The following is a 26,189-nucleotide window of genomic DNA, read 5'->3' as shown; positions in this document are numbered from 1 at the left end:
GGAACGCTCACTGTTAACAGAGAAAACTTTCGGGGTGGAGCAGAGGAAACTAATGACATGACCACCAACTTTTGAAAGCGAGGGACTTCAGAAAGCCGGTGGCCCGCCCCTTTAGCAGCACTTCAAGGTCGCAGGCTGCTTGCACGAGAGGTTTATTTACCCATTTAAATCTTGAAGCTCTAATAGGTAGCCTATTTCAAACGTTTCGCGTCTCTCTCTGACACTTTCAACAAGAGACATGGGAAAGTGACTGATTATTTGACAGGCTTATGTAAGGATAAAAAAAAAACTGTCAACACAGTAGTGTACTAATTGTTTCATGTGCAAACTTTCCATTTCCTTTAGAAGCCTTCGGTACTGTAGGTGTGTTGCTCGAGAACATGCACCATTGTTTGATAATGCATTTCCTCATTGGTCACTTTGTAGACATTTCGTTCATTTGTAACATGATGACAGTATGCCGCCTGTGGCCTTCTGCCATCGTAATTGTTAGTCTATGTTGTTTTAATCTTTTGTAGGCCTAGCCTACTATAAAAGAAAAATATTGTGTCAGTGGCATTTTAAGAACTTCATTGAAGTAGATCACTGATGGATTGTAGATGGCAAAACCCTACACCTTTTGGTTATGGTGAATTATGCCAGGAAAGACTCTCTTTCAACAATATGAAAAATAACAACACACTTCTGTGTCTATGATACAGGGCAGTAGTCCTACAGTCTCTTTGGTTAGTTTTACCACCAAAATAGAGCAGGTAGAAGATGGAATCAAGAAAAGTTTCAGTGTACACCCGTCTTGAGGAATGCTTCAAGCAATGTGTTGTCTGCGGTGATGCTCACTACTTCCTGTGCTATTATCCACCCTCTGTCAATTTCTGTGTATCAACATGAAGACTAACAGATATGCTTTGTTTAACATGAGTGATGACCATTATGTCCCTAACGGCAGAAAGCAACAGTGACTGGCCATTCAAATAAGGAAGCTAACTCAGCTCATACATCTTGAACCTGCAGGTAAACTTTCAACCATTACCGCATTCCTCAGCGATACAATAGCTGAAGAGTCTTTTGGTCTCAACCTTGGTTTGGTTTCAGTTCTTCTGGTTTAGTTTTCTCATGTTCACTCTACTCTCTCTATTCCCAATCAGGGTGAGTTCTGAACTAAAGGGCTATAAAGATAGTATAGAACACCCATTGTAAAGACTGTTGTTAATAAATGATGTTGATACTGTAACGCTTATTTGACAACAAGGGGAAGAGGAGCAACACATTTCCACTCTTGCTTTAACTGCTGTTGGTCTCTCTTGACTGCCTCTATCTCTTTATTACCTTAACAGAGATCTCAGCTTCTGCATCTGACATCGTCTTCTTCCTCATTGCCGACCTTCAGTAAACACACAGTGTGTAGAATAAGGATGTGACAACCACAGTGAATTAGTGAGAGCGAATATGAGACAAACGGACAGGTAATCATGAGATGCAAGTTCATCTCTCTCTTCTCTATTTTTTGTTCCTTGTCTGGCTGCTCTGTCTCTCATACTATGACTCTCACCTCGCTCTCACAGTGTCTGTTGCTTTCTACTATTCAAACCAGAATTAGTCACTTATAAAACAAACCACAGTCTTGTCAAAATGACCCCGTTGAACGTAGTATCAGGCCTGATCTTAAGTACGGGCAAATTGTCTGCTACAGCTGAGGGAGTCCCTAGAGTTTGGGTGGGACAACAGTCAGAGTTTGCTATCTGCCCCCCTCCCCTTTCTCTCATTAGGCTCAGAGACAAGGCTACTGATTCTGTAAACAAGAAAGCTCCAAGCCCAGCTATCACTCTCCCCTTGAGGCTCTCACACAAAAGAAAATGAGCTCTTGCTCTTTTTTTTAAAAAAAAAGACTGAGGAGTATGAGGCATGGATTTAGGTCAGGGATGGGGGCAAGTGAGAGTTTCCTTACAATGCAGTGTGGAATTTCAATGTTCTTTTTTTCTTGTCATACTGTATGTACAGTATAATTTTGAGATATACTTTTATGCTTTCCTTTGCAGCATATCCTCATTCTGTCCTTAACGTTCACTAGCCATCAGCCAAAGCTTGCCGTAACATAGTAAAGAGAGGATGCGGGTTGAATGTTCAGCTGTTCTATGCATGTGTCCGTTTCCCTGGTTACTGTACCTGTAAGGTATGATATGACATTCATTTATTCACATTGATCTTCCACTTCCCCATCAAGTTTAGACAGTTTTGTCTACAGGATTACAGTTCTACTCTTTGGCACCCAACATTACAGTAATAGACCACATTTGGATTTTCAGTAGGCCAGTAGGCATTACCTCCTTTTCTTTACATCATTTTCTTGCTAGTTGCTAGTTTACAGTTTGTTTTTGTTTTCTGACCTAAAAAACACAAACAAGGTGGAAAAATGTGAATGCTGAAGGGCAAAGGAAATACAGATTTTCTTGATTGCTTTGACCTGCTTAAAGAAGCTGGGATCCACTCCGAATGTTTTCACATTTCATTGGGTGCACACATTTCTCACACCCATTACAGTAACACAGATGTCATTCAAAGGCTCCAGCCTGGTTTCCCTGTGTTAAACAAAAGGAAAACATCTTTTCACAGTTGGTAAAGATTTCTTGCATATTGGTTTGTATTGTAATTATTTTTTATTTAGTACACTTTGTCTTTGTCTTTGAAGTTTTTTTTCTGAAACCAGAAAAATGAGAAAGAAATGGAACAGACAAAGCAAAGATGATCATGTTTAGAACTGTATTTGCATCTTGTTGTCCAGTGAGTAATGATTGATTGAAATCACATATTGATGACAGAACATGTTGTTTGAAAGCAAAAATTGCTTTTACTGCATGTTTTAAGTGTTTTGAGAGAACAGCCTTTTGCAGGCAAAATTTGTTATTTTGGCCAGAGAGCTTTTTTCAGACATGGGTGTTAACTGTTTTGAAAACGTGATGTCGAGTTGACACAAGCATCAAAGTGACCGAGAAAAACTTTACAGTAATAATCAGAATTTCCTCCCCTTTCCTGAGGTCTGCACTGGCAGACAGCCCTGATAGGGCACTTCTGCTTGCATCCTCTGTGTCTACCAACAAGTGACAAGTAGCCTGTGCCTTTCACGCATAAGATAGGCTATATCCCCTTTGGTTCCAGGCAATTTAGCCTGTCTAAAGCGGGTTGTCTTGTGAATGTGCACCTTATGACGAGATGTCGGAGTGAATGACTTCACAACAAAAATAAAATGAATTTGGTAGGAAAGATTTTGTCATCTCAAAATATTGGTATGGACATGTCTCTATATGGGTCCATATCCAAACCTATGCCCTTGCTACTGTCCCTGTCAGGAGAATCATGCGGTCAGTAAATATGGCCTCCTGTAACTATTTTTTGACACTAGATGGCGTCTGACATTGAAAACAACTCTGTATCTCACTGCTCTCATGTGAGGTGTAGGTTTTGTGCACATCAGTGCGTTTGTATTCTTCTAGTTGAATAAATGCCAGTATTTATTTACTGCTAGGGAGACCTCATTCTTACATGAGGATTGACGCCTTTGGGAAGAGCTGATTTCTGCATGCTGCCGAGAAAGCAAGTGCTCTCTTTTTTGAACATGGAGGTAACTTTTGTTTTAAACTCACCTTGTTTTTCATTCTGAAATTGTTACTGTGGTTAATCTCGTTATGTATTTATTTATTATATTTTAGATATATGTTGCACAGGCTGATGTGGGTGACTCAAATGGCCAAAGAATCACCTTAGGATTGTGCTGGGTGTGTGTGTGTGTGTGTGTGTGTGTGTGTGGGGGGGGGGGGGGGGGGGTGGTTGTGCTTGTTGGGTTGGCTGAGACGGATGCCTTAATGGAGCGCGCGGATCCCCTGAGCACCTGTTTGCTTTGCAGCCTCGCCGCATTCATGCGCATTTCCATTCATGTTCTCCTCGCACAGCATGCTCACTTCGCAGGTGACGACTAGGATGAAGGGTGGCAGAGATAGAGGAGTGAAGGAGAGAGAGAGGGAGAGAGAGAGAGAGGGAGAGAGAGAGGAGGGAGTCTTACTGCATATATGCACGCTGCAGGAGAGTGGGTGGGCTCTGTCACTTTGCATGTACAGAAACAGAGACAGAGAAGTGCCAAGCAACAAGAGGGAAATGGAGCACTTCCATACGTGTGTGTGTGTGTGTGTGTGTGTGTGTGTGTGTGTGTGTGTGTGTGTGTGTGTGTGTGTGTGTGTGTGTGTGTGTGTGTGTGTGTGTGTGTGTGTGTGTGTGTGTGTGTGTGTGTGTGTGTGTGCATGTGTGTGTGTGCGTGTCTGTGTGTGCGCGCGTGTATGTGTGTGTATTTGTGTGTCTGGGTAGAGGATTATGAATTGTACAGTATATGTACTATTGTATGTCATCCCATAAATGCAATTTTCACATGTACATTTTACATTCTCTTTTCACATGTAATTTCTATGTTATGCATGTTTTCCTGCTTATGTATGTATTTGTGTGTGTGTGTGTGTGTGTGTGTGTGTGTGTGTGTGTGAGTGAGAGAGAGAGAGTGTGTGTGTGTGTGTGTGTCTGTGTGTCTGTGTGTGTGTGTGTGTGTGTGTGTGTGTGTGTGTGTGTGTGTGTGTGTGAATGTGTGAGTGAGAGAGAGAGAGTGTGTGTGTGTGTGTGTGTGTGTGTAACAGAGAGAGAGAGAGATAGAGTATGTATGAGGAGCACAAGGTTGTGATGAGCCACACTGGGGATTGTAACAGGAGAAGCCAGCAGTTCAGACTGCAGCACTGTCATGTCGCCAGGCAGGGCAACATTATGACTGGGTGAGATTGCTCAGAGATGTTCAATCGTGATATCTGTTCATCCTCTACACACACTTTCACCCCTCCCTTTCTCCCTCCCTCTCTCTCTCTCTCTCTCTCTCTCTCTCTCCCTCCCGCTCTGTTCCTCCTCTTCCCTCCACTCCGTTGCCAAGGCTACAGAACAGACACCTAGCTACCTAAACAGTCTGCAGTTTTACCCTATCCAGCAAACAAAGAAATAAAGACACCACTGCCAGAGACACAGAAATACCAGCCTACAGCTTTGCCAAAAAGATAGAAATAGTTAAATAGTTGCTGATAGGGAAAGATACAAATAAAAAGATGGAGAGAAATAAATACAGGGGGAGAGAGAGGGAAAGGGAGAGGGAGGGAGAGAGAGAGAGAGATAGTAAGCAGCATCAGACTCCTCTCTCTATCCTATTAGTAGGCAGAGCATTGAGTTGAGGGGGAGGGGGTCTGTCTGGCGCACAGAGTGGAGTGGGGAGCGAGAGAGAGAGAGAGAAAGAGCGAGAGAGAGAGAGAGAGAGAGAGAGAGCGAGCGAGCGAGTGCTTTGCCTCTGCTTCGGTGGCATCATCTCCCGCCTGATATTCAAGCGCTACCTTCCTTTTCTCTCCTCCTCTCCTCCTGTCTCTCCTCCTCTCCGCTCCTCTCCGCTCTTCTCTTCCCCCTCTTCTTTTCTCTTCTCTTCTCTTCTCGTCCTCCGCACCGCTCTGCTGCTCTCTGTGATGTGAATATAAATGATGCTTCATGACCCGTCGCTCTCATTCCTTCCATCTACTCCCGGCCGATAGGTAAGAGAGAGTGTTGATGCATGTGTCATTATACACATCTCTCTCTTTCTTTCTCTTTCTACCTCTCTCTCTCTCTTTCTCTTTCTCTCTCTCTTTCTCTCTATCCCTCACTCACTTGCGCTCACTCTTTCTCTTTCTCTTTCTCTCGTTGTCTTTGTTAACAGGCGTTTGGTTCGGTGTGCATGGATGCTTTTCTGTGAATGTGTGTGGACGCTTACCAAACAGCGCATCTTCAATGAGCAAAGCAAGTCAATGATCTTCATGCCTTATTCATTGGGAAGTGGGTGTGTGTGTGTGTGTGTGTGTGTGGATGTGTATGCACTGTACTGGATATTTGTCTGTATGCTCTGTGTATTTCTTCAGTTGTGTGTAAACAACGTATGCACAGTTGATAATATTTCCATCGATATTTGCTAGATATCAGCGCATTTGTTTACAGGTGTGTGGGCAATGTCAATGTTTACATGTACAGCAGTACAGTAGAGTGCATTGTTGCTCAAAATCTCAGTGCATCACATCCCTTTGTAAAGTGGCAATGTTTTTCATCAATCTTTCTCTTCTTGTTGGAGCTGTTGTTGGGCTTAGCATATGGTACTATGCTTAACAAGAGCCCATTTTATTACCAGGGCAATCCCCCCCTCCTTCTAGCTCTCTCTCTCTTTATCTCTCTCTCCTCTTTGTACACACAAACATTGAAACCGTACACACACACACATGCACGCAGTGCAGACACACACACACACACACACACACACACACACACACATACACACGTTAGACGAGTACAGTACTTGGCAGTCAAATGAAAGGACATGGTCCATTGCCTTTCAGATCGGGGAGGTCAGCGTGTGTTATGTAATTGAGAGCAATCTGTGGAAAATTTCAGTGTGTCACCGAAAGATCTGATTAATGTTTTAAATATGTACGTACATTTAGGAGCAACATCTGCACAGACGCACTCTTTTATAGAATAAACACAGTGTTGCTGGCGGAACGTAAATGTGTCATATTGGTATAGTGGAGCATGTCCACATTATGCAGTAGTGCTTTACTGTGGTGTGTGTGTGTGTGTGTGTGTGTGTGTGTGTGTGCACTGATGTGCTGCATGCCTCCCTCTTCCCCTGAAAACAGATATACAGTCTCCATCATTGCAGACCCCATTGATTCAGCTCAGCACGTTTTCACACGCGGCATCGTAATCTGAGACCCAAATCTCCTGACCACTTCAAAATATGAGCCTCCCACAAGTGGAAAAAGAGACAAATAACGGTATTTTTTTTTTTTGCCCTGCCTCTTCTTTGTGACAGATCACACTGAGGGTAACCAAGTAGAAGCAGTGGATCCTTGTGCCATTCATTTGCACCCAGTGCTAAACAAACAGGGCCTCCTACAAATCAATGTCACTCTTCATCCATCAGGAGACAGAGGCAGGCTTCATTAACTCATTGCAGTGAGTGGAGACCTGAGGCACTCATCTCCTGTTCTGCCATCACGGGGAACCCACTGGGTTCCATCCAGTCGCTGTCAGTCTAACTGGAATAATCAGAGGGGTTGCTCCCCCACCCCGCCTCCATCACGACATGTCAGGAGCTCTGTCTGTGATATTATGTAAAAAACGTAACGGTGTCCTCACACACTGTAGCCTGGGGTTGCCCTTCAGTAGGTGATAATGTGTGAGAGCATCACTCTGGTTCAGAGAGAGAGAGAGAGACAGAGAGAGAGAGAGAGAGAGAGAGAGAGAGAGAGAGATGGAGGGACGGGGGGGCTTGGGTGGCAAAGAGGGCAACCATGCAGATTTGCCTCAGCTGTCATGAAAAAATAATCCCTTAATGCACGTCGCACTCCCTTCTTTAAACAAGCTCCTCAAACGAGATCTCGTGTCAACAGGCCATGTGTCATTACTGTAGTATGAGAGTGGCATTGGCCAACACATCCTGGTCGTTTCTATTTGTTCTATAGTGTTCATTTCAGCCGTGGTATGCAAAGTGTTGTTGTTTTGTGGAATTTTCTGATTTTGGAGTAATTACTTGTGACCCCAGGGCTTTGTCGTCTTTCTAAAGTGAGTTGATTCATATTCTGTTTACATTATTGAGAAAACTCTGCCGTGCCACTGATTATGTTGTGCCAGTTAAAACTTAGGCAAAGTATGAACTGGTTAGACACCTGTCTCTCAATACTTGTTGTTATGATTCAATTTTAGCCATTCCCTGCTCTTCCTGATGGATTGTATGAAAAATACATGACATACAATGAATTGTGAGCTTTGCTCCCTACAAGCAAAACAATAATCTCTGACCAATCTCTAGAAGATAGAACTTTCCTTTCATTTAGATGGTCCACCTACCTATACCTATCCTTGTCATGTGAACATCAGCTTTAGCACAACTATTTTGTGAAAATTGAAAAAAAAAACCTAAGACGTGCCATATCTACTATAGGTATCTATATTATTGGTGCTCATTTGTCTCTGGGCATGGAGGAGAGTGAAATCAAAGCCTGTGCAAACAATGTAGCGCTGGCATTAATCACTGTGTGCTATGAGCTGGTTCTTAAAGACCGGCTATACGAAGAGAAGAACAGTAATGAGTGCAGTGAGCTGGTATACGATTGCTGCACGCCCCGGCACCTTCTGTACTGTGGGGTCCTCGGGTGTATTCTCAGCGTATACAGTAGCTTGGTGGCAGAGCTATATATATGGACGTGAGAATGAGGGACAGTGAACTGATCATCGCTTTAGTGTGAAGGTACCGTGTTCACACTGACAAAAAAAAAAGTGTCCCACTGTTTCTGGCCAGCCCACAAGAACCCAACTGTTTAGGCACATTATACCGTGTTGCTGTTGGAAGAAGCTTTGAGAGGAGTGTGTGGGATAGCTGTTTCTGATTCATACTCGTCCCTGCCGAGGAGAATATAGCTGTAGCTCTCTGCATGAGACAAGGGGAGATTTCAAGCCAGAGCTCCCTGCGAATTTTAGTGTTGAAGATGTTGTTTTCATTTTTGAATTAAATTCACTTTTTTTTTTAAACCAGATTCTTTTGTTTAGCTTTTTTTTTTTCAAGAGTTTGTTCAGCACCTGGATGTCATGATTATAAAGATGTTGTTCCTGTTTGGTCATTTATTATGAATGTGGCACTGGAAAAACAACAGCTGATATATTCACCCGATAAAGGCAAAGCGTTCATCAACGAATCCAGATCCATAATTCATGAACCAGATGTAAAGCTTATTATTCAGCTTTTCAGTTGGTCGCTCTTCTATTCACATGCAGAATTATGTCCACTCCGTGCCCGAGACCACACGGGCTTCCCAGTGGAGTGGAGTGGAGTTTTGTGTGTACACATCGGCCTGGACCTCAGGCAGGGAGCTGGTTGAGTTGAGCTGAGCTGCATACGTTTGGAGAAATTGATTTTTAACAAGCAGTTAACCTCAAGGAGCCTGGGTTTGCAAGCAGAGCAAAGCATTTGTCTCGCGCTCTGTCTCCCTGGCTCTAGATCTCTCTTATCCCAGCTCTTCTTCTTGTCTCTCTTCCCTCACCCACACTCTCATCTCCCTCCCCATCATTTCTCTGTGTGTGTGTGTGTGTGTGTGTGTGTGTGTGTCTATGTGTGTGTGTCTGTCTGTGTGTGTGTGTGTGTGTGTGTGTGTGTGTGTGTGTGTGTGTGTGTGTGTGTGTGCTTGTGTGTGCTTGTGTGTGTGTGTATGTGTCTGTGTGTGTGTGTGTGTGTGTGTGCGTGCACATGTACGCAGATGCCAGGCAGGGTCTGTTGTGTGTTTGTGTGCTGCCCCGGGGCCCTCTGACTGCTTGGGCTCTGGACCGGGGCCCTTATGGGAACCAGCTCCTCTCTCTGCTCCTGCCTCCTCTCATTTAGCCTCCCAGCACTTTACCAACAACAGGCCTCTGGAGACCCTGTGTAAATGACTACAAAAGCACAAAACAGCCAACTAACAGCCACGTCCTTATTATAATTAATCCTTATTATCTCTGCTAACAGCTAACTGTATCTGCTGGACTAATTCGGCGCCGAGATATGTGTCCACAGTGTTCCGAGGTGTTTAATTTTTTTTAATTTGTTATTGTTGTGGCCTTGCATAGTTATTTTCTGGTCAGTCAGATAATGAAGGATCTAATGGCTTACATAACATCAAATGATGAGGTAAATAAAGCTCTTCAGGAGCAATTACACTCTACATTTATGATGATGGATATTTAGAATGATCACTTAATCAAATGGAATGCGGTTTGAAAGGATTATGGTTAAAACAAAACAACAATGCCCCTGTTTCTGCTCTTTTGATGTGTGCGAGTGTGTTTGTGTGTTTTTGCGCATTTGTGTGTGAGTGTGTGTGTGTGTCCACAAGATAGAGAGAGAAGGGAGATATATAAAATGCAGAGAGATACAATATAGTAGGTAGAGAGAGAGAGAGAGAGAGAGAAAGAGAGAGAAAGGGAGGGTGGGAGAGAGGAAGGATAAACAGCATCTATTAAATATGTACTCAGTGTTATAGACATAGTACTGTATCTCAGACCTGAAGCATAGACACCTCACACATACTTCTCCCCAACGACAAACCACCGTGTGACGGCAGTCACAATGCAACACAATTATATTTTCTCAAGCTTCTGCCTGACCATCACTGTATAAGCACCGTCTGTTCCGTTTTATTTGTTCTTGTGGAACTGTGACCTGGTGGGGTTTTTTCTCCCCCTAGAGCGCCCCTCTCTCCTTGTTTCCACAGCCCTCCTTTCTGATGCCACCATGACTCCACTTTTTATTCCCACACACACACAAAAAGAGAGGATGCGAGTTGAATGTTCAGCTGTTCTATATGCCTGTGTTTGCAGGCAAGTGTGTCCGTTTCCCTGGTTACCTGAACGCCAGGCTCAGTCACGTCATCACTTCAAACCACCTTCACAGAGAGGGAGAAAGAGAGAGAGAGAGAGAGAGAGAACGATAGGGAGAGAGAGAGGGAGAAAGGGAGAGAGAGAAAGAGAGAGGGAAAGAGAGGAACGAGGGGTAGAAAGTGGTTCGGTGGAGAGTGGGAGAGAGCTTTTCCAGTGGTCACTGTCTATTGTTTGTTGAACAGTGGGTAAATGAATTGGACCACAGAGGTGCATGGGCTCTTATTTTGTTGTAAATGTTGAGAGACACAGAGTGCAGCCTCCTCCCCTATCCCCCCACCCCCCCTTGTCCTCGTCCATCTGATCGCTTGTGGAGACTGGCCAGATCAATGCCTCTGTTTGCACGGTGGAGGATGACCAAATGTGCTAAATGTAGACAGGTGCAGAGAGCCAGTGAGTTGTTCACCCGTCGACGGTGACATTTAACGTCACTGTGAGAAATCGCAAAAGCAGCGCTCTCGAGGGCAGACCCTGTGTTACTTACATTAGGTGGATTACTTACTTCAGTTGTTGTTCATCCGGCGTGAATCTTTCTTGGCGTCATTGTTATATGAATGTTAGCACAATGTAGATATACAGAGCTGGGAGTAGAGAGAGAATTGTAAAAAATCTGGGAAGAAACACAAATCTGTGTTGGTTTCATATAGAGAGGACATGTTTGACTAATTTTTTTAATCTGGCTTTAATCAGGTTTAGACTTATGATGAGCCATGTGCCTTTTATTTTCTCTCCCCTTCTCCTCAGAACTGCTTTACAGCCACACAGCAGACCAGGCCCTTCAAGAGCAGCTGTAAATATCTGTCATGTGATCTCCAGTCTGCACTCCTCTCGCTGTCTTTCCCAAAGGTGAGTGAATGTGCGGAGGGGCTCGTGTGTACTGTACGTAACTGTAATCGCCTCCTGCAGGATCAGTCCTCGCTCCTTTGTGCGGGCAGCTATTATCAGCATCACTTTAAAGTTATTCACTGCTCACTGACATAACACACACACACACACACACACACACACACCTATACACACACACACACACACACACACACACACACACACACGCTCACACACACACACACACACACACACACACATATACACACACACACACACGCTCACACACACACACGCATGCAGAGGACAGGACAGGACAAACGATGAGGACAGTGTTGGTGTCTGAATAGGACCTTGATTGAAAAAGTGGGTGGAGACTATTATGCACGACGGGATGATGAAAGCCAGCCTTGGGAGTGTGTATATGCGAGAGTGAGTGTATATGTGAGTGAGTGGGTGTGTGAGCGTTGTGTGTGTGTGTGTGTGTGGGGGGGGGGGGGTTCAGGAAGGGAGTGTGTGTGTGTGTGGGGGGGGTCTCTCTGAGGGGCCAATCTTAGCACAAAGGATGAGAGGAGCCACACCACTCAAGAGCGGCCAGCTGGACTCGTGAATGGATGTGTCTCGGCCCCTCTCAATTTCCGGAGCCAGAGAGAGAGTGGGGGAATAAATAATATTCATTAACAAAGAGGAGAGAAGAATGGAAGAGATGGAAGGAGGGAAAATGCAGAGGGAGAGAGAGAGAGATGGAGAAAGAGAGGGAGAGAAAGAGAGGGAGCAAAAAAAGTGGGGGTGGGAGATGAGTAAGTGTTTCCCTTGGAAAGGCCACGTGCTGCTGGGGGTAGTGACTCATCACACGCACACACACACGCACACACACACTCACACACGCTCTCTCTCTCACACACACACACGCACACACACATAAAGTCTCTCTCACTCACTCACACACACACACACACATGAAGTCTCACACAAAGAGGCCTGTGGCTGCAACAGACTGGTGCCCACCTGATGGCCTGGGCTGCCCACAGAGAGGCGGAGGGCCGATCACGATGGGAAGCCAACCTCGGTCCAAGCGGCAGTGGTGTGAGCGTGACGACAGCAGAGCGCGTCGTGACCGAGAGAGCTAGGTGACCCTCCCTATACCTCCACCAATCACAGAAGCCACCAGGCTGCAGTTACCCGCTTTTCCCTTTCCCCACCTGCAGCAAGTGTGGTGGTGGCGACTTCATTGTTTTGTATATCAGTACATGGCCATTCACTGTATTCAAATATGTGTTTCAGTCTGTTCCTACACGGTTTCCGGTTTAATTGTTCAAAATCAAATAAGTTGATAAGTTGTAATGAAAATGTGAAAATGTATCAGACTTTAGCATAGTAATACTCTCTCTCTCTCTCTCTCTCTCTCTATATATATATATATATATATAATCATCTGTATTGGCTAGTTATGATGTTGATTAAAAAACCCTGGAGAATCAATCATGAGAGTACATGGAGCACATGGGGAGAATGCATGTGATTCATTCATCAAAAATTTTATTATTTAGAAATCAGTATAATCCACATTCAAGTGGCTATTCAAAGAAATTCAATTAAGCAAATTGTATGCTTTTAGCATCTCTTGTTGCAAAAAGCCATATCATGTTTTTGAACTATATTTATCCCAAAATGTCCATGTTCATGTTCTTCTTTGAAGGGCCAAAACGACTCTCAAATCTCACTTGAGATTAAGAATCTGCCTTGGGAAATTTCATTCTCTTCCAATTTCCAAGGGGCATAGTGAAATCAAACTTTAAATTGGTACATTGAACTCGTACCAGATCTTTTCAGAAGTCCAGCAAACACGTCTTTCTTGTAAATTAAGGTTTTTAAGGTGCAGTGCTCAACGATGTGGTTTAACATTGATGCCATCAGTATAGCCATTGGTTGTGTCAAGCAGCCCTGCTAACTGCACTCCTCTGTCTGTCATCATATAAAGCCCACCCAATGCCGGGTAAGCAGTTCTGATTGGTTCCTGGGTTTTTGGTGATTTGGAAATTGCCCTCAATGTTATGGTGGTCTCCAAGAGGACCTGCTGAGCAAATTCAAATGGGCCAACAAATTTCCCCAGGCTAGCCAATCGGTGTTTGTGTGGCTGAGTTTGTCTGCGATTTCCTGTGACTCCGCGCCCCCGACAGGTGTTTGACTGACTTGAAGGATGACCCAGAACAGCATGCAGGCGTTGCCCACGGCCGACGACGCGCAGAAGGAGCAGGAGAGCGAGGCCACAGGTACCCCCGACTCAGTGGAGGAGGCGGTGGGGGAGTCGCTCTGGGACAGGGCTTGGAGGACCGCACTGACCGCAGGGGCCTTCCTCAGCCTTTACGTCATCTCACAGATACTGGTGAGAACCAACTGCATCCATTAGCCGCATACAGTAGGATTACAGAAATGCACCTCAAAAAGGTGACCAGTGCTGTTCTTGTGTAGGCTAACTTACTTGTGTTTGATTGTGATGGAGAATGGTACGGTTGACAATGATAAATCAGTTGAACCTTTTTAAAAATGGAACACTGTACATTGTTCATCCTCTCCCCCATTTTGCAGTGTACATTATGTGTGTTATATACTTCAAAATGTGGGTTAATGTACCCAAAGCCAAGAGTAAATGTATGTATTGTGTTTGTGAACACAAATGAATGAAGTGTTTGTGTGTGTGTGTGTGTGTGTGTGTGTTTACCTTGTGCCCTGTAGGGAGTGTGGGTCGTGTACATGCTGAACGGATACCATGCGTTCCCAGCGGCTCATAAAGTGCTGGACCTCATGCAGTACCTGCTCTCATCCACAGACCAGGAGGCATCAGTCCAGGAACAGGTCCGTGTCCGGTTTCCATGGCGACAGAAGAATGTTACCCAACCATTTGTATTGAGGCAAACATGAATGAATCATTAGCAGCAGTGGTAGAGTGTTTTTTATTATTCTTATTGTGTGGCATTCACACAGCACAATACCTTCCCCAAAAACTGCTGGTGCAGATAGCTGTGTCTAGAGGCTCCTCAGGTCGTAGCTGTCTTTGTTTACCGTGGGTCCTTCTCAGGTGGAGATCTGGAGGGTGGAGACTCTATGCCCCCTACTGGCCACACTGTTCCTTGGCGTGGTGATCCTTGGCACTGGGGTGAGTCTGTGTTCATCTTGCATTTGTGTGTTCACAGCTAATGTCAGGGTCTCATTCAGAAACACAAGGATTTCAAACATTTTTTTTAAATTACTGCTATCGATTATGGACGCATTGCTGAAAGTGAAGGCAAAAATGGCTTTGCATTCAAATCCTCAAGTTAGTTTTGTTCCTGCAGATAGCCTACTGCTCCATATCCTCAGCTCTCAGACGTGATGAGCTGTTCTATATCCGTCACATTTTCTCTCCCGTCCGACAGACTCTCTTCTGCATCCGGACCCTGGTGCCTGGACCCCACCCCACCTTCCCCGACGACCGACGCCAGTCCATGAGCCGCCAGCCCTCCTTCACCTACTCGGAGTGGACAGACGCCAAGGCGGACGACTTCTTCGACCTGGAGCCCGTGCCCGAGACGCCCGTGTTCGACTGCTTCATGGACATGAAGGCCGACTCCGACCACGGCACTCTGAGCGTCAAAGGCGTGGGCCTTCAGGAAAGGTCAGGCACACTGACCGAATTAAATGTTGTCCAGCTTGTGAAACAATTTGACCTAAAGACTCTGAAGAGGGCCTTTGTGTTCTCAGTAATGTTGCTATTTCACGTCTAACAATAGCGGCATTCCCCTCTGATTCACTCCAACGAAAATCTCAACCCAGCTGTGTTACAGTATGTAGAGAGAGAAAGAATACATATTATCAGCTGTCACAGAAATGCATTAAATGTATCCTCAAGCAGAGTTAACATGTCATCCAACTGAAACAATTTGCATTACGAATTGCATTGCATTACATAGCAGGCACTTTGATTTTGGAGGGTGACTTTACATTACATTACATTACATTTGGCTGACACTTTTTAACCAAAGCGACTTACAACATGAACAAAAACATTTAGGTTTTAAGAGCATTTCTAACAACAATAATTAAAAAAAAAGACTTGCCTTTCTGTGTGTCAGACGAGGCTCCAACGTGTCGCTGACGCTGGACATGTGCACCCCGGGCACCACGGAGCCTTACGGGGCGCTGCTGTCCCCCCGCGACCAGACCACCCAGGAGTACCTGCAGAAGGCCTCCAACGTGCTGACCGCTGCCCAGCTGCACGCCAGGGCCCTGGACGACGCCGTGGTGCAGGCCGAGTTCTACGTAAGTCCGTCGCCGTACAGTACATGCAGCCTGCATGAGCCAATTTCACAGTGTCCAGGTGTCTGGCCTAGTTGATGTTAATGATGCCTTAATTGCCAGGGTAAAACATCTTCCTGTTTCTGTCTTTCCTATAGACTGAGCTGTTCCAGAGGAAGTTAGTTTACACAGTGGCGACATCTTGTGAAATAGGCTAATTGTGCGGTGCACATTGACCTATAGGCTGGCTGAACCCTGCCTGAACTTCCGGGGAATTTGAATTTCGCCCCGGCAGCTCAGGCTGGAAACTAGCAGATCTTTTTCCTCTGCGTACTGCCAGAACCTTTGGCTCCAATCAGAAACGGCCATACTCTAGTCCTGGCACGCTATTGGCCGGTGACGTGACGATAACGAAACTTAAGCGACGCGAAGTGCAGTAGAAACAATGCGCAGCCTCGCCAGACTAATGTTCAATCTTAAAAGATTGAGCTTAGTATGGTGAAAACCAGACTACATTGACCCAGCTCTGGGGTGACCTGGTTGAGGCAGAACTCTTGTTGTTCTCGCTGGGTCTCATTGCGTATTTAAAGGTTCCTGCTCCTCAGAGGAAAGAAAAACAGATGAGTGCGCACCATGTATGTTTAGATAATTTAAAAGTGGATGAGAACCACAGATACCCAGAGAGCAGTTCATGTCCATGTTTGTGTCTGTGTTGAGCCTATGGGCTTAGCACAGTCAACACCAGACAACAGCAGGGTTGCATTACTTCACTCCTTAATTCTGTAACAAAAGCTACTACTCTGTGCTATTTGGAGTTCATAGTGGAATGAAGCATGATACTGTATATATCATTGGCTGTGGCATGTAGAACCATATTGACAATGCACATACAGTATTTGTGTTGTAATATCTTCACAGGAGACTCCAATGAATTTTGTGGACCCAAAGGAATACAGTATCCCTGGTGTAGTGCGGAAAAATCGATATAAGACCATTCTTCCCAGTAAGTGTTGCCGGACATGAATTCAGTGATTCTTAAAATGATACAGTAGATGACTGCAAGATGTATTTTCAACAATGTTGTTGTGATTAACCTAAAATCATAAGACTTTTGCATGGATCATGTTACAAACACATGGGAAACAAATATGTTCAGGACACAGCATGGAACATTTGATTCAAATCCGTTGGTTTCCAACAATTTGATTTGAGTTAGTTTGTTTCCAGCACAGTTTTGTTTTTGTACATCTTTTTCCCCCTGTATTTCCAGTCATTATATTTACAGCTCACTGTACCGCAGTAAACGAGTTAGTGTGTTTGGCGCGGGCTCAGGTAAACAGATGGGAGATGTGAGCTCTGGTAAACCCTAGCTAAGGCGGCGCACTCCTGTCTTTCAGACGCACACAGCAGAGTGTGCCTTAGAGCCATGGACAAAGACGACTTCCTCAGCACCTACATCAATGCCAATTACCTGCGGGTGAGTGGTCTCGCCTCTATTGAGTCTACTGCATGCAATGCACTTTGAATGCTGCGAGATGACACAATCACTTTCTTTTACTGAACAGCTTGCGTACTGCTCAGTTCTGTATGTACTAGTTTCTACTGTGCCCAGCCTACTAAGTTTCAAGTTAGGTTGTTTTGTTGTATATTACTTGCATATGACTGTAGGATTTACAGTATACGTCTACAAATAATGTATGTCACTACATAATAAAGTTACTAAAAGTGCTCCAGTACTTTTTCCTTTGTAGTAATGGGTTCAGGGCTATGCTGGTTGATTTAGAGCTGACTGTGTGTGTGTGTGTGTGTGTGTGTGTGTGTGTTTGTGCTGCAGGGCTATGGGGACGAGGACAGGGCTTACATCGCCACCCAGGGCCCGACGGTCAACACAGTGGGGGACTTTTGGAGGATGGTGTGGCAGGAGCACTCACCCATCATCGTCATGATCACCAACATCGAGGAGAAGAACGAGGTCAGACCCAACCCACTGGCCCCATACTGCACTATGTACACACACCACACCACAAACACACAAATGTCATCACATGAGGTCAGACCCAACCCACTGGCTCCATACTGCACTATGTACACACACCACACCACAAACACACAAATGTCATCACATGCAAACACAGCCACAAGTTCTTCCTCATTCAGTACACGTTAAGATAGACTCACTCTAAATGAACCGTGGTATATTGTAACCAGTCGTTCAAGAAGAGTAGCTAGCTGTGTGCACATCCCACCCTGCAGATGCAGGACAAATGGAGAGTATTGCTTCAAAAAGGAATATAATGTCCGCAACACTGATAATTGCTCCCGTTTATTATTAACATTTAGCCTGATGAAGACCCAGGAGGGTCGAAACGTTGTAACAATAAACGGGAGCAATTGTCAGGGTTGCGGACATTATATTCCATATTGGAACCAGTGCCACAAGAAGCACATCTAATGACCCAGCTGCTGTTGTTTACATCATGTGGTACAGTATGATGACATGGCTGCGCTGTGTCTGGATGTGTCACCATGCAGAAGTGTGCAGAGTACTGGCCAGAGGACACTGTGACCTGTGAGGGGATCGAGATCACAGTCCAGCAGGTCATCCAGGCGGACGACTACAGCCTTCGAATCTTTTCTCTGAAGGTGACTGTGTTTTGCGGATTTGTGTGTGTGTGTGTGTGTGTGTGTGTGTGTGTGTGTGTGTGTGTGTGTGTGTGTGTGTGTGTGTCTGTGTGTGTGTGTGTGTGTGTGTGTGGGTGTGTGTGTGTGTGTGTGTGTGTCTGTCTGTCTGTCTGTCTGTCTGTCTGTCTGTCTCCGGATCACGCTGATCTGTCTATGTCTGTAAACATGTGGGCATATCTCTAAAAAGTCTGGCACATTCTCTGAATAGCTGTTCATTATTCCGGGGGAAGGGGGGAGTAGAATATTTCGTATGTCATTCCAATCATGCATTTACTTGCTGTCTTGCTCTGGAAGCATTGCTGTCATGGCAACTAATATCCTTAGCAACACAGTGTCAAACATAAATGAAGAAATTCTGGTGGCTGAAAATAACTCTATACTCTGTTCAGAGGGTGAGTGTTTTTTACATTTTAGCAAATGGGTATAATTGTAAGAGTTTGCCACCAATACTGTGTCTCACGTAGTGGGGCCATATAAAATATGTATTTGGGTTACAGAGGGACACAGATCGCTTCAGGAGCCAGGAGGGTGTTGTCCTGGATTGGTTTTTTTTTGCAAATGATTAAGCCTACTAGTTTGCATATGGTGTATAGACTTGTGTGTGTATAGTGCAACAGAGGTGTTTATTCATAGCAGACAAATTGAAATCTGTTGATGATTTACATGCCTGCTGAACTAGCCCATTGTCTTTGTGTGCTTGTGTGCGTATGTGTGTGTGTGTGTATGTGTGTGTGTGTGTGTGTGTGTGTGTGTGTGTGTGTGTGTGTGTGTGTGTGGTTTGCAGTGTGAGGAAGAGGAGCGGAGCCTAAAGCAGTACTGGTACACCTCATGGCCTGACCAGAAGACACCAGACAAGGCCCCGCCCCTCCTTGAGCTGGTCCAGGAAGTGGAGGAGGCGCGGGAACAGGCTCCGCCCGGAAGTGGCCCCGTCATTGTCCACTGCAGGTCCTCCCTGCTTTTATTACACTCTCTTATTATTACATGTGAAGAGTTCTTTTCCAAAACGCTATATCCACCATTTTAATGAATCTACATCATTTTTTTAAAATGTTGTTTTCCAAGTAATTTCAGTGGAACTGTATTGGGTTATGTTTAGCTGATTTATCTTTACTTCAAAAGTTTCAAAACAAAAAAACTGCATTTTTATTGATTTTACCTGAAATACACAATTAAACAACATGACTTTTTAATGTTGTAAAAAATGGATTTATAGCGTTTTGGAAAAGAGCTCTTCATTCGTTTTACACAAAGAACAACATGTCATTGAAGGCTTCTGGAAGACTGCAATGCAACAAAAGACCAAAAAAGTGCAAGAAAAAAAATTGATTTAAAGACGAACTATATTTGATTTGTTTTCATAGCCACTAATTAGTTGCAATGATAGATGCATGCAGACACTGTTTACAGTCTAGTATTAGATAAGGGTGAGCAAGATTGCGTATTGCTGTTATATCACATTATTTCAACTTGTAAATATTCAACTTCTGTTGTGTTGTGAAGCCTTTCAACATCTCCCATGTACTGTACAGTAGTCCTTGGGGGAGGAATCCAACACGGGGCTTTCATTCGGAAAATACCTGTCAAAAAACATTATCTCCGGCATCTTCCCCCCTAACTCCGTGTGGCTTCCCGGAGCCATGATTACAAAGCGGCCCGCGGCCCGAGGTCACCCAGCGGACCGTGCATTAGCTCTGGGGTGTGGAGAGGCTCTGACACAGATGAAATGTGCCAGTGGAGATGGCCCTGGGCAGGAGTGGCCTTGGCTGACTCACCTGATGAAGGCGGCTGTGTGTGGAGGGCCGGGCCACGAGAGGCTTTCGGGGGGGTCATTTCCACACCCAGAGATTCCCGATCGTATAATAACTCAGTTCGATCTCCTTTTCTCTCGCGCTCGACTTTACGGCTCATTGAGGATTTAGAGATCAACTCGCAACTTGCCGCATGGCTATAGCCCAGTAGGCTAAGCCTATTTCACATTTCACAAGAATTTTTGTATTTTCTCTTGTAATAGATTTTTGCCATTTCTATGAACCTTATTTGCCATGGCCACAAGGGAGGGGCCATCTTTGTTTACTTTGTGTGGTAGTGGAGCTTCTAGTGCAACAGCTGATCCACTAATGCAAATTTAGGCCGCAACATTTCAAAATTATGACCAAAGGAAACATACTGTTTGCAGAGGGTTTTGTGAGCGCACCCTCAGATGTCATTTCTCTTCAAGGACACTGATGGCATGGCCTTTCTGGTTGACAGACACACAAGCAGCTGTGCATTGGAACATGCTTTTGGCTCAGAGCATGCTTAAGGTCATGAAGTACATAAATTACAAGTCTCTTCACACATTTGTAATGATTAGATAAAAGCAGACACTAGTAACACAGCCATGGTGTTTCGTAACAATGTGACTACAGGCCTAGAAAAATGTAGTCATGCGGAATTAATTCCAAAGTGTAAGGCATAGCTTATTAGCGCCATCATTTTCCATCATTCCATTGAATAGGTTTTCTGAAAATGCAGGCAAACAAGACAAAAACACACTGTCAGTTCAGTTTGATTTATAGAATCACAAGCACAGACCTTTCAGCCCAATGATTAATTCACCAGAGCACAATTTTCTGTGTGTAAAATTTGCCGGTCGATTCCAGATATGTACACCAGTCCTGTTGTGCTGCATTCGTATTTGGAACACCAACAATGTCTGAACAATGTGTGTGAGTAGAAGAGTATTCCGGTTTGAATTGTGGCTGACGCAACTCCTGATACATCTCCAGCATTCTATAATAATATATGTATTGTATCTACCTGGTGTGTGATATTATTGATTGGTAACATGAGCCACATCAGAGTATAACTATTGTATGTTTCCAGCTACAAGACCTGTGTGTTCGTTTGACCACACGTCATGTGTGTGCCCTGCTTAGAGCTGCTTTTTCATGTGCCTGGTGGAGGGCTTTAAAAGTCAGCTGCAGGGTCTTTGTGCCAATCCTGTCAGGCCTTCCAGGGCCTCCCGCCGATCTCGCTGCCCTAACAGCATCCCGGCCCCAGCTAGCCCCCGACACCCCCACTGTCCACCCTCTACTGGATGACCTTTTAGTTTGCTGTTCCGTCAAAAAACAAAATGTTCCCTTCAGGCAGGATGGAGGGATGGTTTGTTGTGGTCGTTGCCCGCGGTTCTATCCAAAAAGCGGTTGACAACTTTTTCTTGTCGCAAACGATTTAGTGGATCCTTTGCCAGTTCAGATTTAGAATAAGCCGGCAGATTTAGATCACAACCTCATGAATATGTTGTTGTTGTTTCTTTTCTCTTGCATGTTTGTTGGTTTGTTTATTGGTCCTTGTGGGATCCACAGCGCTGGCATCGGCCGTACTGGCTGCTTCATTGCCACAAGCATCCTCTGCAAGCAGCTGAGAAATGAAGGGGTGGTGGACATCCTCAAGACAACCAGCCAACTGCGCCTAGACAGGTGAACCCAGAGCCACACATACTGTATGCCATCAACTCAACTACACTAAAGTCTGAGACTTTTTTGACAAACATGATGAAAGTGTAACTTAATTGATGAACATTTAGTCACAATTTACTTGGATGGTCTTCCATAGACAATCTACAGATGCTCAGATTAGGCAAAGGATTTAGAAGTTGGTTTGGTTAAGGTGATGTTCAGTAATTGTTTAATTTAAATAATTCAAACCAGCCATCTGTGAAGTCTCTATAGGAGGACTATCACGTATTTAAGTGTTTTTACAGATATTCTCCGCATTTGATCTGTCTTACTGAAGTCAACTGTCTTTCGCTCCCAGGGGTGGGATGATCCAAACAGCGGAGCAGTACCAGTTTGTTCATCACGTTCTCAGTTTGTATGAGAAGCAGCATTCCCACCATACGGAGGAGTAAAGATGGCGGACGTCGTCCAGCGTCGTCCAGTCCCTCCTCACAGACCAACGGCCCCACTCTCTGCCCCGTCTGCACTACATCAGAACCAGCCTTGCATGCCATTCCAACAGACCTGCCCGACTCTCCGCATGGCATCCCATCGTTCCCCCGACCCACAGCCCTGACCGCCGCGTCGCGCCTCCCGAAAAAAAACACTCCTCCAACTCCGATCGAGACACTCCATCAGCATTCAGAGGAAGCACACGATCGACAGTCATTCCAGCCGCCTGACCAAACACATCCAACAACCCCTTTGCGTAGCTTCATTAGCAAACATGATCCAGAGAGAAGCATTTGTTTTGAACTGCCCCCCCCCACCCCCACCCCCACTCCCTCCATCTTCACTCCCACCCTGTGAGCGCCGACTTTATGAAGCCTGTGAGGGAACTCTGAGGACAGAGGGTAGCTCAACAATTCCACCCAGGATGCCATCAGCACACATCCCCAAAGACTTCCTTGCCTTGCAGCCCAAAGCCTGACACTGGTATGAGGTATGGCCTTGGTGCTGCTGGACTCTTTCTCAATCCGAATGTAAGAAGGGTAGATGGCCATGCGGTCACGAGCCAGATCTCAGTGTGTCATTACAGCACAACAACAATCCACTATGGACGATGAAGAAGAAGACGAGGAAGAAGAACATAAAAACACAGAGGGACAATCTCGACCTTCTTGGTCTTTTTGACCACCGTGTTTGTCATGAGACTGACCGTGGTCAGAAGGTCCGGTCGTCGTGCTGCGTGGGTTATTGGCAGAGGAGCAGTATTGTTTGCCAGCCAAAAAAAAAACTAAAAAAACTGAAGGATTTAGAGCCTAAACATTCAACGTCTACATCGGTCTCAACAGGGCAGAACTAACACACATACGTACATAGTCAACATAGTCAACACTGATGCCAATTTTCCACTACAGGAGAGTGAATGCATTATTGTGTGTTTGTGTATGTTTGTGTGTGTGTGTGTGTGTGTGTGTGTGTGTGTGTGTGTGTGTGTGTGTGTGTGTGTGTGTGTGTGTGTCTGCATGTGTTTGTGTGTGTGTGTGCATATGTACTGTAAGTGCAAGTGTGTGTGTGTGTGTGTGCAAATACACATGTGAGCAAATACACATGTGCGTATGTACCGTACAGTATGTCTGCATGAGAGAGAGAGAGAGAGAGAGAGAGAGAGAAAGTGTGCTAATACATTATGATGACATGGGTGCGTGCATATCATAAAACATGTCTTTCTTAGTTGAGAGAAGTCAGTCAGTCTCAAGCATGTGCAGTATTAGTTCATAACGGTCTGTTGAGTGGCTTGTCGGAGAGGCCCAGAGTGTCTCTCCTCACCCAAATTCTCCTATAGAATGTGTACAACTGCACAGGCAGGACACCCTGCTATGAACTGCAACAAGCTATAATGTTTTTTAGACATTGACAGCCTGCATTGTGGTTGGTCTCAAGGAATAGGTTAATCTAGCACATGTATTTTATACATAATGGCCTTACTCAGTGTCTGTCCGTCGGTCTCGTCCACATGCCTTCCTTGTCCATGACTCTCCTGCTTGTCGTGTTTGTTCCTGGTGGTGGTGTTCCACTTGACTTGAACACACATTTGATGCTGCACCTCAAGATTTTATGTGATCAAAATGCCGGTACACTGTATATCCAACTACTGTTAACCATGTACATAACAGCTTGCTTCTGTGACGGGAAGTGCGAGAGTGTGGCATATCGCAGGAGAATTACAGACCCTGCATCTGCAGGTGTCCCTCTGTAACTTGATCAATGACTGATCTTTTATTGATTTGCCTGCTTCTCTTCTATTGACTTGGACTTAATTTGTATGTGAGTCGGCTTACCCGTTTAGTTCTCTGGGTGTATCATTGGCAGCAAAATGAGACAGAAGCATTGTTCTAGATGGCAGCTCTATCAAATGATCTGACAGCTTTGCTCAGATGTTTTTTTTTTTTCTTCTCCCCCTCCCAGTCTGCATGACAAAGTCAACAATGAACTGTGTCCGTGTGAGTGACTCTGACAGAGTGTCTGAGACGTCGTATCTGCACTCTGCCTAATCTGCATCCAGTGCTGTGTGCCGTGCCCCGTCTCTGCCGCTCGCTGGAGTCGAGACTGAGCGAGAGGAGAGGCGCGAGGGGAAATGTGCACAGCACGCGGAGGAGGGAATCGCTGGCTAGGCTTCATTTAACGGTCACTTCAGTGATGCCAGTGACCCCCCCCTCCCCCTCCCCCCTCCCTCACCACCACTCCCCCACCTCCCAACCTGATTGATTTGTTACTGCATTGAAATTCATGACCTGTCTTTTAAATGTAAATTGTTTATTTTCATCCACGTCTAATGAAATTGTTTGTATCCTTAATTAATTAAGAGCTAGTGTATCATTGTGCTTTGTACTTACTATATTGGTTTGTTTCAGTACAACGGACGTTGACTTCATATATTTGCTTTATATTATGTTTTAGTGTTATGATAAGTGTGTTTGATAATCTGCTATGACAGCATTGTTTTTTTTCTTTTTTCTAATTGGTTTATGTTTTGATGTTCTATCTGTTGCAGCATTGCCAACATCTCCCTGTTTCTGTACACTGCCAAAGACTTCCTTCAAAGTACATTCATGCCCATAGTAGGGGCTACTTTAGGCCGACAAGACTGGACGTATAGAATGAATGCCTATATTGTTCTGGTGCATGTGCTCCAAACTGGAATTAGACCCTTTGACCTTGGTGTTATTTGCACCATGTTCAGCTGACTGAGCCACAGCAACACCATACTGAAAATGCTAATCTTATAAATATACTGTGTTTGCATCCAGCTAATTCCTACAAAGTGGACTACTCAGACAAAGTGCAGCAGCAGCAGCAGCAGCAAGCTTAAAATCACGTGACTGCAGCTGATTGACTGTTGCCTTTGCAGACATAAAATGAAGGTCTTTTAGTTACAAGCGGACACATAGAAACATCAATACGTATCCATGTTTCAGATTTATGCCATTGCAGCTTTCTGTGTCTCGTCCATTCACATTTAGACTTCTTGTCGAAGTTACTGTAGATTAAAATAACATACAAAGGACAAGATTGCCAACTTATTTCCAGATTTTATACCAACAGAACATTTTATGGACAATTCTGGGCATTTTGATGCCTATTACGCCTTTGCCAGGGTTATCATGATAACTTTCGTTTCTTCTTGGCCGACTAATAATAATAGACCCAGAGCAGACCACACTCAGCCTTTCATGGTGGTTTGAACAGGAAGTACTGCTGTGGGTGGCTAGAGTGGCACCCAGCACTTCCTCCTGCCTTCCACACTGCTGCCAAGCTCCCTCTATCTGCGCTTGGCCTGGACGAGATGGCCGCTCATCACCCCCTGCTCCGTCCCACAATCCTCCATCTGGCCGGGCCATCTGTTCACCCTGGGCTGGTGCGGGGTGCGGCGGCGCGACCGCAAACACTTCCCCCCTCTCTCTCCTCCACATCATGCCTCTGCCTGTGAGATAAAACACACTTCAGGTGCTCTGCTGTTGGCAATGTTGTGATGGATTCTTAGCATTCAAGGGAATGTGAGGCGACGGCTCACGTATCCACTTCTGTTATGTTGAAATGTTCTTTTTTTTTTCTTCAAATATCTCTAATGAACTACCTGAAATATGTTTGTCTGCTATTTATTTATGTATGTATTTATATTTATTTGAATATTTATTGTTTGATATAATCATCATATCCCAATCAATTTCAATGGATCCTAAAATGGCAGAGGACCTCTTTTTAACCATTGCCTAATCAGATGCCTTGTGTCCATGCTGTGAAAGACCTACATAGAATGTAAAACCACTGAATTTACCATTTCATGGCTTGTATGATTGGTTATTGCTTGATCTTTAAAATAAAATGCTACTTGTATTTATTAAAGAAAAAAACACTGGTTGTTCTCCATGCAAAAATGATGTATCGACTGCAATGTGCGGCAACATTCTAGAAAAGTCCAGTTCT

At 44.8% G+C, this 26,189-nt stretch overlaps 1 protein-coding gene across 4 annotated transcripts; it reads left to right on the top strand.

The window, feature by feature from the left end:
- Positions 1-5,402: 5,402 nt before the first annotated feature.
- ptpn5 (protein tyrosine phosphatase non-receptor type 5) lies at positions 5,403-26,116 on the top strand. Of its 4 annotated transcripts, none has more exons than XM_062549256.1 (14): positions 5,403-5,597; positions 11,242-11,343; positions 13,503-13,708; positions 14,059-14,178; positions 14,402-14,479; positions 14,739-14,977; positions 15,435-15,621; positions 16,516-16,600; positions 16,995-17,074; positions 17,432-17,569; positions 18,130-18,240; positions 19,064-19,224; positions 21,627-21,740; positions 22,078-26,116. In XM_062549256.1, the coding sequence occupies exons 3-14, from the start codon at positions 13,523-13,525 to the stop codon at positions 22,169-22,171; spliced, it is 1,593 nt and encodes a 530-aa protein (XP_062405240.1). In that variant the 5' UTR covers positions 5,403-5,597; positions 11,242-11,343; positions 13,503-13,522; the 3' UTR covers positions 22,172-26,116. The 4 variants fall into 4 exon arrangements, with proteins under 4 accessions (XP_062405240.1, XP_062405239.1, XP_062405241.1 ...); XM_062549255.1 differs by lacking the exon at positions 5,403-5,597 and adding an exon at positions 10,854-10,986; XM_062549257.1 differs by lacking the exons at positions 5,403-5,597; positions 11,242-11,343 and adding an exon at positions 12,751-13,318.
- The last annotated feature ends 73 nt before the right edge of the window (positions 26,117-26,189 follow it).

This window comes from Sardina pilchardus, chromosome 11 (assembly GCF_963854185.1).
Source record: "Sardina pilchardus chromosome 11, fSarPil1.1, whole genome shotgun sequence".
Taxonomy (NCBI): Eukaryota; Metazoa; Chordata; class Actinopteri; order Clupeiformes; family Clupeidae; genus Sardina; species Sardina pilchardus.
This window is presented reverse-complemented; position numbering and strand designations above follow the sequence as displayed.